The sequence below is a fragment of the Phragmites australis genome, chromosome 1, assembly GCF_958298935.1.
Source record: "Phragmites australis chromosome 1, lpPhrAust1.1, whole genome shotgun sequence".
NCBI lineage: Eukaryota > Viridiplantae > Streptophyta > Magnoliopsida > Poales > Poaceae > Phragmites > Phragmites australis.
Genome location: NC_084921.1, coordinates 49291604 through 49303009, shown reverse-complemented (window position 1 = coordinate 49303009; position 11406 = coordinate 49291604). Strand labels below are relative to the sequence as shown.

The following is an 11406-nucleotide window of genomic DNA, read 5'->3' as shown; positions in this document are numbered from 1 at the left end:
TCGGCCTGACTATAGTTGTAGTTGGCCCAATAAGTTTGGTAAGGCCCAGAGTGCGACATGGCCACGCGGACATGGCCCGTCCGCAAGTATTTAGGGCCCTCTCCCCGTAAAGCAGTGAAGATCCTGCTTCGCTTCTCGGTCCTCCTCGGTGGTGTTCGCAACACAGAAGAGAGAGGCTACAGCGAGAAGGACGAAACCCGTCGGCTTCCACCTCGCGCCGCCTGCGATCCAGTCCGCGGGGTCGGCTCCGAGGTTCGTTCCACCCCCACTCCTCTTCCTCGTCCAACCGGAGATCCGGACCGCCGGGGTGGCCTCCGGCCCAGGGTTGGGGTTTAGCTCCTCCACCGTTCACCGGGTAAGGTTTTGGAGCGGGCGAGTTGCGAATCGTAGAGGTATGCATCCCTTGCTTCACATTCCTATAATATATCTGCTTGGTCGCGATGGCGGTGGTGTGATCGGGAATTTAGGGTTTCGTGTCAGGTTGGTTCGTGCGGTATACCGTAGCCTTCGCTCGCGTGGATAGGTTGCCTGTTGCGATTTCGCGGAGTTTGTGCTTTGTTGTTCGTAGAGTAAGTCGTTTGAGGTAGGGAGACGGTGCCTGCTTAGATTTCTTATGGAGGATGCCGCTGAATAGTTCTTGTTGGTTCCTGCCCTAAAAAATAAGGTTCAAGTTGGTTCTTTTGTACGGTCTTTAATTGCTTTATGAGCGGCCTTTTTGTTACGTGCAATGATAGATTGTGCACTGGTTCGGAACGACTGGTCACTATATAATTGGCTTGTTGGTTATATTTGTCATGATACTGCACTAGTTTGTGTCACTATATGTGGCGCTTTTGGGATGGCTAAGCCTTTTAGTGATGTTGTGTTTCATCATTATGGCAATATAGATTTCATCATTATGGCAATATAGATTCCATTCCACTTGTTGATGATGCTAAATCATAATCTGCAGTGGTTTATTGGATTTCGTTCATGGCTATTTTATTGATGATGATTTTATAGGTTTCTATAGGCATGATTCATGCCCATATTTGTTAAAACATTTTTGACGTCCAGATCAGTGTTGACACCTACTCTCACTCGATTGTCTTGTTTGTTATCTTGTGTCGCATGTATCATTGTTTTGGGTAATTCTTTGTTATGTGGCTATACTGTCATGACATTGTTCTTGTTGCATGCTATTACTTTTGCGTAAGTATTTATTGTATGAATTTTTTTCTGTTGACAATCGTTAGCATGTCCATTTCAGCTTCAATAGTGTTGTCCATTAGTATTAGTTCTTTTGTTCCTCTGGTATTTAGTTTCAGTGCAGCTTAGTAATGGTTTTGAGTAGCTTCCCTATCTAGATTACCCTCCATAGTTTTTATTCATAATAATTACCTGGGCAGTTTCAGCTTTAATTCTGCAGTCTCTATCGCTACTTTCGACTTGATTTGCATGCCGTTTCTACTTAGTTTAGTAACGTAGTTGGCTAGCTTCACTACCTTGATTACCTGCCATATCGTCTCCCATTGGAAATGCTAAACAAGGCAATCTTCGGTTCTATTAATGAATTCTCTTACTATTGTTACGCTGATTTCTGTGGTATATCATTTCTGTTCAGCCCAGTGACACATTTGTCTAGTTTTATTAGCTTAATACCCAGCCGTATTTCTTATTGGCAATTTGGGCATGTCAGCTTTAATAATATATTTGACTACTATTGATTCTTTGTTTCGCGCAGTATATTGTGTTGTACATTCTAAAAGTGCTAGGCTGGGTTGGGTTGGGGTGGTGCATGGTGCCTAATCGCTGCTAAACAGGCTACGGGACAATTGGGTGCATGACGGGAGGGTCACACTTAGCTCCTAGGCAGGCTACACAGTGACCTTTTAGAATAGTGGTTTTGTATCAGTTTAGTTATGTCGTTCAGTTACTTTTGATGCATTTATTAAATGCCATACATTTTTCTGTTGTACATATCAAGTGTTTATCTCTCTAATTTGTTTCGACTCTGAATGGTGGAGGCACATGCTCTATATTTCAAATCTTCTATCACGTTAGCACATTAAAGTGACTGTTTGGTGACTTGGTTCATAAGCAGACTGTTTCACCATGGTGATAAAACACTTGCCACATGTTGCAACTAAATTTTTTGAATCTGACAAAAGGACCCTCTTGCCACACTTTTTTGGCACATTCTTTGTGGTTGCTAATTAAGCAGTCCCACGGAGGGTGTTTCAACCGACAAGACATTCTTTAAATTCTTTGCTCTGACTTGTTATAGCTGGAAGCAGTACTTCTCTATTTGGTTAGAACTTAGGACCACAATATTTCCCCAAGTTCATTAGTTTTCAATGTCTGTGCTGCCTTTCTATTCGGAACCACATCATATAAGCTGTTTGAATAATTTATAATGTTTTGTACTGTCGGGCATCATCACTATTACTTCAAACTTTTGATTAGTATGTGTTTAACTGTTTATGCTGTGCATGTAGAGTGATTGCCATGTGTTGATAACTTGTTGTCTCATCATGAATTCTATAAAAATGAATATTTGCTTTCTTTCATCACTTCCTTCATGGTTGACATGCTTTTTTCTTTTTTAGGGGAAGCCATGCTCTTTTTTTCTGTCTTTGTTTTACCTTTGTTGGATTTCTTGCTTCCAACACTTCTCACATCTTCAATGCGTAAGCTTCTGCAATTATTTGTGCAGGATTAATACTTGATTGGGCAAAAGTTAGCTAGTTTCGGCGATGGGTTTTGATAATGAATGTATTTTGAGCATTCAATCCCTTCCTGGTGAATATTTCTGCCCTGTTTGTCGGACACTCATATATCCCAATGAAGCTCTGCAATCTCAGTGCACACATCTCTACTGCAAACCCTGCTTGGCTTATATAGTGGCAACAACAAAAGCTTGTCCTTATGATGGCTATTTGGTTACAGAAATTGACTCCAAGGTATGCATATTCAGTGATCTAATGTATATGAAGTAGTGGTGCTCCCCTTACAACCTAGTTTGCAATATGCAGCCTCTGATGGAATCAAATAAATCCCTTGCTGAGACAATTGGCAAAGTCGTGGTCCATTGCCTGTATCATAAGAGTGGTTGCCAGTGGCAAGGAACACTATCTGCCTGTATCACACATGGCACTACTTGTGCATATGGGAACTCCCCCGTTGTATGTAACCGTTGTGGGACACAGATTGTACATCGTCAAGTGCAAGAACATGCTCAACTCTGCCCTGTATGTTCATCATGTCTTCAGTAACTTCTTATGTATGTCTGAAACTGTATCGTTATTGATTATTTCTTTTACCTGTTTGTTATTTGCAGGGCTTGCAACCTCAAACACAGCAAACCGATGGTAGTCAGGCACAACCATCAGTGTTAACGACTCAATCAGTCGCCCAAGATCCATCACTTGTTGCCTCAGCAGGATCTGCAGCAGCTGCAGATACAACATTGCCATCTGCAACTACAACCACAGCTGTAACAGCTTCTTCAGCAGCAACAGGAGGGCCAGCTGGTGCAATCACAGCAAGCACAGCAGCAGTGCCTCCTTCGGTTGCTGCATCATCTGCTGCTCCCCAAACTCCAACAGCTGAGCAGTGGTACCAACAGCAGCAGCTCCAATACTCACAGTACTACCAGCAGCAGTACCCTGGATACAACCCTTACATGCAGCAGTATCAACAGTATGATGAGTACCAGCAGGTGTACCAGCAGTACACGCAACCTCAAATGCAAGTAGCATCCCAGAACACGGCTCAAGGATCTGCACAACCTGCTTCATATGTTCAGCCTCAAGTGCAGCCCTCTCAGGCCCAATACGTGATTGCATCCCAACCCCGAAATCAGCCCCAATTTCAACCACCAGCAGTTCATCCACAGCCTCCGCAGCATCCAGTGCAACCCCAACACCAAAGTCAGCCCCACCTTCCCCATCTTCAAGCACCTGCAGGTCAACTGCAGCCTCCACCAATTCAGTCAGCCCCTCAAGTTCCACAGCTGCAACTGCAAAGTCGCTTACCTCTCCAGCTGCCTGGCTCCCAAGCACAACCTACAGCACATCCACCAGCCCCTACTCAAGTTGGTAATCAGCAACTTGCTATTCCTTCTATTCAGTCCACACCTCTTCAATTGCAGCCACATGTACAAGCTCAACATCCACAACAACAACATGTGCAACTACAAACTTTACCTCCACAGCAAAATCTTCAACCTCAGATGCAGCTAAAGTCTCAAGTCCAGCAGCAGTCTTACCCACAGCCTCAGGCCTATGCTCAGCCAACGCCTCATGCGCAGCCTCAAAATACTTCATATCCGCAACAGCATATGCCACAAGGTGCTCCATTGCAACACCCTGAACATGTATCTCACCAACAAGGACTTGCTCCTCAGCATCCTGCACCGATGCATCCAACAATGCCAGGTCAACAACCAGCTATGCTACCTCCTCAAGCAGTTCAGTATACACCGCAATATCAACAACATATTGGATATCATGCTCATCGACTACCAATGCATTCCATCATCCCTTTCCAGACACCGCAACAAGGATTGCCTCCCCACTCATTTGCTTCCTCACAAGCAGGTCAATCATACCAGCAAGGAATGCCCTCATCACAACAACAGGTGCATTCCCAACCTTCACATCCTCATGGTCCGCCATATACACAACAGCATATTCCTGGCCATGGCTATGCTGGGCATCATGTTCAAACTTCAGCTGGTAAACCTATGAGTCATGTTGCACCACCACAGCAATTTCAACATCAAGCTGGTGGTCCAGCTAACGATTTACTGGCAAGTGTTATGAATCAACAGCCACCAATGCCTAGGACATCTGATAATGTGGGATTAACATCTCAATTGCATGGTGCTGGACAACCTACTGGGCAGAGTTCTTTAACTTTGGAAAACCATGCTCCAAAATCAGGCAAGTCAGAAATTGTAAAAAATGCTGCTGATGATACCACAGTAAGTGAAAATAAAAATGGTGGTGCTGAATCTGCTGTCATGAGGCCTACAATGTCACAATCATTGGGTAATGAAAACATGAACATAGAACAGAATGATTTTGGTAGTGTTAGAAAAGATGTGGTACAAACTAGCGTTGCATTGGACAGTACAGATGGTTCAATTGCAAAGGATGAAATTGCTGTCTGGACAGGTAATTCAAATGGTCCAGGTGTACAGGGAGGCAAAGAGCATAAGGCTTCAAATGCACAAAATGGTCTTGAGAAAGGAGGATCATTACAGCAGGTATCATGGCAAAATGCAGGGGCACTGGGGTCCTATGTGCCCCCAGGGATGGTGCCACAACATCCATCTGGACAAGATAGGATGCTTCCTCAGCATATGATACATTCTGGTCCCATGCCGTCTAATATGCAAAAGCAGCCAAATCAAATGAGGCCACCTAAGCATAGTTTCTCTGAAAATACTCAGCCACCGAGGCAGCAACCATATAGTTCATTTCATTCTGAAACGACACCAAGGGCATTTGGAGATAACCAAATTCAGATGCCAATGCCACAGCCTGTGGGCATCAGACCTGGTGATGGTATGATTCGACCACCCATTGCTGGCCCATTACCTGGACGACATGATGCAATGATGCCCCCTTTTGTCCCTGAACAGATGGGTCGGCCACCTCCTCTTGGTAAATGTACTCTGGAACCAGAAGCAAACACTTTATTTTTTCTTTTCTTTTTTTCATCACAGACATGTTGACAAAACTTCCATTCACTCAGGAATGTCGAAGAGCAATGATGTTGGTGGTGGACCTCTTGGAATTGGAAGGGCTTTCCATGAAGAGCGTGTCAATGCTTCAGGGGAACATCTCAGGTCACTTGCGGCATATCCTGGTAGACATGATCTCAACCATAAAGATATTGAAGATGGTCTGAAGCAATTTCCAGGGTTAGCCCATCTGGATGGTCAGGGCCTGCAAAGAGGCCCGAGACCTTTTGAGAGAGCCTTAGGTAGACCTGACGTTTTCCCTGATTCGTTACCTGGAAGGCCTCCATTTCCAAACCAGCAAGGTTCATTTCCCGTAGGCTTCCATGAAGATTTTTCAATGAAGCCCAATGCATCTGGTGCAGAATTTGGTGATTATAGGGCGGATGGAATGCCTAATATCAGAAACCCAGGTAAGGATTTTAAAATGGTGTGAATAATTTACGTTTGATTTGATAGCTAAAAAATTCTAGAGGAATTCAGTGGCAGCAGGTGTTCATGAGCTCCATGAATGAAAGCTTATGACTCCTTGCACCATAATATGTTGATGATGGTCCTCCAATGGAATCGAGTGTTTTTAGGTCCATTTGTTCAAGGGATGAGTGGTGCTCTTGGTGGTCTCCGTACAGACCAGCTTGGTTCTGGTAACCTTCCTGGGAATGTACAGCGTGCTTTTGATGGTCCAGAGTTCCCTCATACTCGTTTCCACCCTGGTGATTATTTTCCTTCAAAAAATTTACGTATTTTTGGTTGGGTGGTTGAGAACCCTGTTGACATGACCAACTGCATTTATCTGAACCTTCTAGCTACCACTATGCAGGTCACATGCATCCAGATGATCATAATCTTGTTGCTGACTATTCTCGACATGGATTTCCAAAAGAAACAAGCCACTTCGGTTTGGTGGGTTATAAATGCTAATACATGAATTAATTTCTTATTTCTTATTGTTGAACTGCTAAACAGTTGTTTGGTGTTGTGTCTAGGGTGGTCTTTTGAGAAATGGAGATGTTGGTTGGTGCCGAATATGCATGTTTAACTGTGGGAGTGCAGAGAATCTGAATCTACATGTACAGGCAAGGGAACATCAGCAGTATGCAATGGACATTGTTCTGAAAATGAAGCAAGATGTTGCAAAGAGGCAAAAGCTGTGAGTGGTTTTTTAGCTGATTTGATTTTGAATATCCCAGGTTAAGCATCTCCCTGTTCTTAAACTCTGAACATTCACCTCTTACTCAGGAATTTTGGAGGCCCCAAGTCATTTCACAACAAAAAGGTAGCTGGGAAGGGCCACTTCCGTTAGAACTTGTGTTATCTAGTTCAGCACTTGATGAGATTTTGAAGGTGATTTTTGGTGTTTTCATACTTTTTATCAAGTACAGCCGGTTTGTCCCTAGGTTCAATTGGTTACTTCCATATCTTTTGCCAGGTTGCTACTAATGCTTATGGAGGTTTGCAAGACAATTGAAAATTGTGATATGCTCATTTGTCTGGGTTAAGGCAGTTCAGCACATCTGAAATGGAACCTGTAATGGTTCCAAACTTTTGTTACCATGTTGGTCTGCAGACTTCAAATGTTTGTATTTTTTTTTTTTACTTCCTATGCTTTTATGGTTTCCATCGTTACTATTTTGGATATTTAGATGCAGAAGTTATTCTGAGAATGCTTAACTTGCTGAGCCTGAACCCCTTTAATCTTCTATGTTTAATAATATATGAATGGGGAAACTTTTTATATGCCACTGCAAAGGAAAATTTATAACAATCCCAATTTTATCCACTAGGCACATAGAACGGTTCTGTGGCTGATGGGAACCTAGACGACACTGAAACTGCAGGGAGAAAAATGTAGTGATATTGTATTTTCAGATAGACACAAAATGGAAAATAGTACAATGGAATTATTTTGTAAGGGGCTGATGGGAAATTGTTCCTGGCACTTCCAGTGCCTGGCAGCTTTACCAGTTTTGAGCAAATTAGATCCCAAAAGGAATGTCTAGCAAATGCATCCTGTATATGGTGGTTTGCCACATCACTAAGCCCTCATGATAAACATTTTAAGTATCTGACGCCTTATTATCTTTTATTGGATTCTTATTTGGGGGATCAGCTACATTCCTGTCTAAAAGGAAAAAAAAAAGACAGAATCTGCTGCATTTCTGATTGAAATATGGACTAGAGCTTTTCACATGTCCATCTCACTGAAATGGTAATTTATTTGAGCTCATGAGGGCATTTGTAAGTGTTAAAGAGAGAGGCCTTGTAGGGTGGGAGAAAACACAAGAAAATGTGAATTGATTTGAGATGGGACTTGTAGCCTGGAATATTAGCATGAGTGCACGTATTAAGAGGCAAAAATTGGTTGAGTCTAATTGGAGGATTCAGACCCAAAGGACACTGCATGGCAAGAGTGCACACATATGCTTAAAAGAAAAGAAAAAGGAGAAGAAAAAAGAAAGATGACTACTCTGTTTTGTGATGGATGCTGGTGTGTGTGCATCATGTATGCAGCGCTGTTGATACCAGTACATGACTTGTATTGTTCACTTCTAGTTAGGTACTTTGTTATTTCAAATGGTGATGTATGATTCTTTGGTTTTGTCATAGGTTTGAGGTTGAGAATAGGAGTATAGGACAGCATTAGAAACCGATGGACACTAAATGTTGTGGATGAAATATTTTAATTTATAATTCATTAAATTGGATATATCGCTTCTTCAGTTTTGTTTAATGCTATCACTAGCATATGATTTGTTTTGCTGGCAGTAGCCTTTTTCTAGATGTGTTTGTACATGGTGATCATACAATCATTTGGTTTCTTTTTGTTGTTTGTTTGCTAAGCAGAAACTGAAAAGTTTAGGAAAATTTCCTGCTGAGGGCTCTACTGTCATTCTTGCATGCTTTCCTAATGATGGTAAGGATGACATGCTTTCCTAATGATGGTAAGGACAGATACGATTTGAGCTTTTATTACTAGCTTTTTAACAAAACGTGCTACCCAAATAGATTGGGCCAAAGTGCTCATTTCAATCTTTTGTTTGTCAATTTCTTGTACTTAATGGTTGCCCATCAAGAACTGTTATATTACCTGGCTAGACTAAGTGATTTCATTATGTATACTCATTCCATGTTATAAGGACTGCCACTAGGACTTGCTTATTTTAACACAGCGAGATCACTGGTTGTTCTACTATGTCTTAATGAAATGTTTGATTACTTTCCAGTCTTTAGTTTATCTGATAATACGACACAGAAAATTTTTCTCCCAAACAAAAGTTGCTTGGGTATTGCATACAAGATATTTCTCCCAAACATAAGTTGCTTGGTATTGGACTTGAGTCGAAAATTCTCTTTACCTGCTCATGAATTTGATCCAACCTATTTAATAAAATATGCTCAATAGCCACATGTGTTCAATTTTACTAGGTTTGACTTCCAAATTTCTTTGTACTCTTTAGTATCATCACCTGAAAATCATGGTGATCAAGATGACACTAGAGCTTTTTTTTAATCTATTGACGTATTTACTTCTCTAGAACCTCGACACCTTAGATTAAGAGTTCATTTTCTAGGAGAATTTTAGGCATAATCTATATGGTTATTTAGCATGGTGATTCCTGTAGATATGCCAACTATTGAACATTGTTTTGTCTACTACACTTGATTTGTAGCTATCTTGTGTTAGTTGGATTATCATCAGACTTTTGATAATCCTACCTTACCCCTCTGGATTTATGCTTATTTTGGTCATATAGGTAGTCTGGTAGCATTCAAATGAATTAGCTACAGATTTAGTAAGCAAAAACATAATATTAACTTTCCATAATGGGGCAGCAATTGGCCTGCCAAATCCCTGTTGGTTTGCCAACTGTTTTGTAAATGTTGGTTTGTCAATGGTTTAGTAAAGTGGCTAGTGTGTGAAAAGCGCGGTTTCCATGTAGATTTGGACATAAAACTGGTTTTTTATCAACTTCTACTTTGAAGCTTCCACAGATTTGATCCTTGGATAACAATTGAATTGAAGACTACGAATTTTGGTAGGGTGGGAGGGTGGGCACCGGTTACCACATCACCCTGCTGTCTTGGCCAAATACCATCCGATTACCATGGGTTTCTGGAACCCTGGGTTCACTGTCCTCTCCGACCTTATATTTCGACAGTAGAATAACCTTTGATGGTGGCATTGGTCACATGTGGAGGTGATTAGTGAGTGCCGTCACTTGCACACGAAATATATTTTTTGGTACAGCAGCATAACTTTGTGGTTAAGTTGTCTTGGTTTGATAGCATTATCAATGGGATTACTGCTGCAATAGTAACCTGTAGGACATTTATAATGTCGCGCAGCTATGATCCTATATGGTAGCAATTAACTACTGGGGAGCTTGCTCTAGTTTTAGTGCGTACTTGGCATGTTGGTACGATACTCAAGTTATATGTTTCTTTTGCATCTATCTTGTTTTGTGTTCTCCCTTTGGGATTCTTGTAGCTACTATTGGGGGATTCGTGGTGGATTTGCTCGCTAGACGTATATTGGTACCTTACATCCGGTGATTATTGGAACGAAAATGCTTTGGCCCATTTGATGCCTGCATCGGATATTTGACACGAAGGCTGGATTAATATTTGGTTGAAATGGTTCCTATCATATCTGCGGCCAGTTGCTGAGATCTTCAATGTAAAATACCCGTGTTACTTCCAGTGGTGTATGCCTACTAATTAATGTACCAAACCGATGTAAATAAATTCATGTAATTTATTGTTGAAAATGGCTATAAATGTTTTGTAATTTGGCAGTCTTGTTGCATCAATGCATCCATTGTAGTGTACGGAAACAGTGTATGACTCGGGTTTTGTGGTGCGCTATGTTTGTGCGCTGGAAAGACATTTTGATCAAAGATGGTGTTCGTGAATTCCAAAACAAAAGCAATGCGCACGTGGGGTAACTTTGCACACTATTTTCTGTAATTGTCCGTTGAACTTTCTGAAACTGTAACCGTATGGAAGTATCTGACATCGGTTTTCACTCGATCCTTGTTTATATACTGCCATACTGGTAGGCAGGCAGTAGCCAGTAGCTACGCATTTGGGATGGTCAGCGGGCTGTGGAGGTACCGTTCACCACCTCGAAAACCATGGCCAACCCCAACGGCAGGTGCGCGTCCAAGCGACAATGCATGAACCACATATATAACCATGGTCAAGAAATTCGAGCATCTATAATAAAATGGTCATAACAAAACTTAAAAATATTACAAAATAGGAGCTATTTGGTGACGATTCAAGAAATTTCGTCATGATTCTATAGTGGGGTAGGTTTGTCATAGGTGTTTATGACAAACTAGTAATATTGTTATTGAATGTTTATTGTTTTGTAACGTTACTATATGTCACCGTCACAAAAAATATTAGACGGTACTTAATACACCTTAAAGACAAAATCTGTTTTGTCACAAAATGTTAGACCCAAAAATAATAGTATACATATAAGGTATTTCAGACCGATGTCCCAATAGTACTAACTACTTTCTCTTCTCTGATCAAAATACAATAGCCCCACCCAACCTTTCTCGATTCATGTCGTCCCCTGTTAATTTCATCATAGTATCACTTTTGAGTGGATTAGGGGCTTAGATCGTTGCTAATTTCATTTCTCTGACAAATGCCTTGGTGCAGTG

General features: G+C 41.5%; 1 protein-coding gene across 10 annotated transcripts; it reads left to right on the top strand.

Annotated features, from left to right (window-relative positions):
* Positions 1-126: 126 nt before the first annotated feature.
* On the top strand, positions 127-10524 carry LOC133924615 (chromatin modification-related protein eaf-1-like). Of its 10 annotated transcripts, none has more exons than XR_009910832.1 (12): positions 133-392; positions 2696-2942; positions 3015-3230; positions 3320-5651; positions 5743-6141; positions 6310-6441; positions 6549-6631; positions 6715-6878; positions 6968-7072; positions 7158-7283; positions 8573-8670; positions 10218-10524. XR_009910832.1 is itself a non-coding variant. In XM_062370244.1 (10 exons), the coding sequence occupies exons 2-9, from the start codon at positions 2736-2738 to the stop codon at positions 7029-7031; spliced, it is 3597 nt and encodes a 1198-aa protein (XP_062226228.1). In that variant the 5' UTR covers positions 127-252; positions 2696-2735; the 3' UTR covers positions 7032-7072; positions 7158-10524. The 10 variants fall into 10 exon arrangements, 3 of the variants coding, with proteins under 3 accessions (XP_062226228.1, XP_062226251.1, XP_062226220.1); XR_009910831.1 differs by having other exon boundaries at positions 7158-7304; XR_009910833.1 differs by lacking the exon at positions 7158-7283.
* Positions 10525-11406: the final 882 nt, after the last annotated feature.

What these genes read in the sequence shown, in the direction of transcription:
- LOC133924615 (XM_062370244.1), top strand. Translation starts at nt 2,736, where the DNA reads ATGGGTTTTGATAATGAATGTATTTTGAGCATTCAATCCCTTCCTGGT. An exon ending in GCCTAATATCAGAAACCCAG is followed by an intron (nt 6,142 to 6,309) that starts GTAAGGATTTTA and finishes GAGTGTTTTTAG; the next exon opens with GTCCATTTGTTCAAGGGATG. An exon ending in GTTGCAAAGAGGCAAAAGCT is followed by an intron (nt 6,879 to 6,967) that starts GTGAGTGGTTTT and finishes CCTCTTACTCAG; the next exon opens with GAATTTTGGAGGCCCCAAGT.